We start from the raw sequence: 2,994 nt of genomic DNA, 5'->3' as shown, positions 1-2,994 counted from the left end.
GATTTTTATTTTATATTTCTAAATTATGTGGAAAAATTTTCATGCAGAGGCTTTAAATGTCTTATGGACTTATATTTGAACTGTTGAGATAAAGCTTGATCTTGTTAGCAAGATCTATTCATTATAGTATATTCTACACAAATAAACAGAACAGCTATTATGTATGCTTGCTAACAGAGATATAGCTTGATGAAAAACTTTCTGTTTTCAAGGGCCAGATCCACCACAAGGTAAGCTAGGCAGCTGCCTAGGGCCCAGTGCTTTCTGGGGGGGTCTGGCCATACAACATTAAAAAAAAAAAAAAAAAACAGAAAAGTTTTCATACAACATTAAAAAACCCCAGCACTGCTTTCCTGCTTTACTCAATGTCTGAAAAACCAACAAATACTTCTGAATTATGATTTCCTGCTTTATGCGCTTTTCTTTGGCAGATGCTTTCAACTCTTGGGCCAATCAGACTGGAGCCAGCACACACAGCAAATGAGAAACTTTGCAGGTAATGGTGTTAGATTCAATATCATAATAAAACAGTGGATTTTTGAAATTTATGAAATATCATGGAATTTATTTTATGTTATGCTAACAGTGCTCTAAGAGATAAGGATATTGTGTATGACATGAGGAACTAACTTGTCTTTGCTGCTTTCATCTGTTAATCAAGCAGTTTTTAAAATCATCTGTATTAAAATATTATTTAGAGACTGTTCCTGATTTGGGACATTTATCCTTACTTATTTTTGGTTCTGTACCTGATTCTGGAGATGAGATGTTGAGTGTTATGTGGAATGTATAGTTATCAATCTTCTATCTCCAAAATATAGAATATTACCTCTCAAAATGTTGCATAAATTGGTAAAATATGGAACACATACTAATAACTTCTAGGAAGCAAACAAGATGGTTAAAATATGTCACTTTAAACTTAAAAGAAGTACGTGTGATAAAATAGTATGCATCAGTATTATATACCATGGATATTAGTGATAGACCCTGTCAGTGCTGAAAATTGAGGAACATGAACTTTTTAAGGCTCAAATGATAAATGTTCCTCATGCTGAGGCACACTTGATATGTACGGTGAGACCTACTCGAAAAGAAACACAAATGAACGAAATAACTATATCAGAATTTTCTCTGCGCTCTTATCATCTGGTCATTTTAAACAGTCTTTAAATTGGCTTTGTGGGACTAATGTGTGTGTGTGTGTGTGTGTGTGTGTGTGTGTGTGTGTGTGTGTGTGTGTGTGTGTGTGTGTGTGTTTGAATTAAGTTGGAATATTTTGGCTGATGTGTTTGTGTGAAACAAATTTGAAATATGTGACTTTGATTGTGGTGTTATGTTTTGGCATAGACATCTGAAAAGGATGCAGTCAACAATGCAACTATAATTACAATCTTTGAGGGATGTTTGTCTATAAAAATGACTGACCTTGCTGAGCTGATAAAGTTAAAATGTCTTTGGATTACTTTATTGTGGCCATTTTTATCACAATCTGGCATGTCACACACACACACACACACACACACACACACACACATATATATATATATATATATATATATATATATATATACAGTTTCATTAAATGCGAGCTATAAGGGAAGAGAAGTTTACTGTTGTTCATGGTGAGTCTGTTTTCAATGTAAGACTACTTTGTTTTATTTAGCAAATGGTCATCAGTGTTTATGCTATGAAATTTGAAATAAAAGTTTTAAATTAAATCTAAATCTCTGTAATCATTGTAAAAGTAAAGAGTAAAATAGTATGTACCCTGACAGGTCTGAGAAGTGGTTATGGTAATCAAAGATAGAGAGAGACAAGTAATGGGATACCAGAATGTTTGCGGGAAGGGGGTTCTGATCCATTACCCTGCCTAGGGCCCTATTTTACCATAATCTAGCTCTGCTTTTGTCACAACCAATGTCATAAAAATAGTAAAATTAACATATAGCTTCAAAATGATTAAACTAATTTTAATATGATGATCCTGATAATACTTAATAGTTTGTGAAATAAAGATCTGAGTCAACAAGATTAATTTGTATACTTATATTACAAGTGTAATGCTTATAACTACCATAAATATCAAATAACTTTGTGTTAATATTTACTGATATGAAATACTTGCAACATACCTATACACTTAGCTGTATAAAATAGCCACTTACCAGAATTTCTTAGCTTTTTGCTTCTCAGAACAGAAAAAATCACCAAACCATTTCCAGTGATGTCTGTCACTATTGTGAAACTCAGCACAACAAACAAAATACACTTCTCTGTAGTTGAAGTCTGCTTTGTTAAAAGGTCACTATGATTTGTTCCCTGGATCCAACAATCAACACAGCTCATGTTCATGACAGACATTTTAGAATCTTGTTGAAAAATATTTGTCAGAATAAAATAAAGTTGTGTTTCTATTCAGAGGTATCCATTATCAAATCATCTGCAATCAAGGCAGAAAATAAATGTTAAAAACAACAGGTTTCTTGCAATCTGTCAGGGCCTAACTTCTCCAGGCTCATTTAGACAATCTTGGAAGTGTGGACTGCCAGCCCAGTGAAAACAATATAATTATTTCTCATGGTTTGGTGGCCTCGAAGAAAGCTATATTAGTTAGGTTTGCAGTGTGCAGAGCACCATGTGAGGTGAATGGATATGGGAAATGTTTCCCTCCAAATGAACTATCATCATTTTGTTCAGCCTTTCAGTTTCAATCAACCATGTTTTATTGAGACTGGTATCAATATAGTGCCCTACATCCACTCCGAACAAACAACAGTTTATTTATTCATTGTATTTATTTTTCAAAGTCCACTCCACCCATACAACTAATGACTAGCCTCCTCCTACTTGTCTTAAGCCCATTCCTTCCTCTGTTGTAATGTTCACTTCATGACCTAGGGACAATAATGAACAAGAGAGAGTGTTATCCAGGCAGCTGGCCTTATCATTGAAGTTCCTGCTGCAAACTGACATGTGGGATCCTACAATACC

General features: G+C 34.1%; 1 protein-coding gene across 1 annotated transcript in view; it reads right to left on the bottom strand.

Moving 5' to 3' along the window:
* The window catches only part of LOC122808254 (melatonin receptor type 1C-like), a 41,614-nt gene extending 39,250 nt beyond the window's left edge, over positions 1–2,364 (bottom strand). Inside the window, exon 1 of the mRNA XM_044079218.1 lies at positions 2,169–2,364. Coding sequence (XP_043935153.1) covers positions 2,169–2,364 — 196 coding nt within the window. The remainder of the gene's footprint in view (positions 1–2,168) is intronic.
* Positions 2,365–2,994: the final 630 nt, after the last annotated feature.

The sequence above is a fragment of the Protopterus annectens genome, chromosome 8.part0 (genome assembly GCF_019279795.1).
Source record: "Protopterus annectens isolate FY-2018-M chromosome 8.part0, PAN1.0, whole genome shotgun sequence".
In the NCBI taxonomy this organism is placed as follows: domain Eukaryota; kingdom Metazoa; phylum Chordata; order Ceratodontiformes; family Protopteridae; genus Protopterus; species Protopterus annectens.
This window is presented reverse-complemented; position numbering and strand designations above follow the sequence as displayed.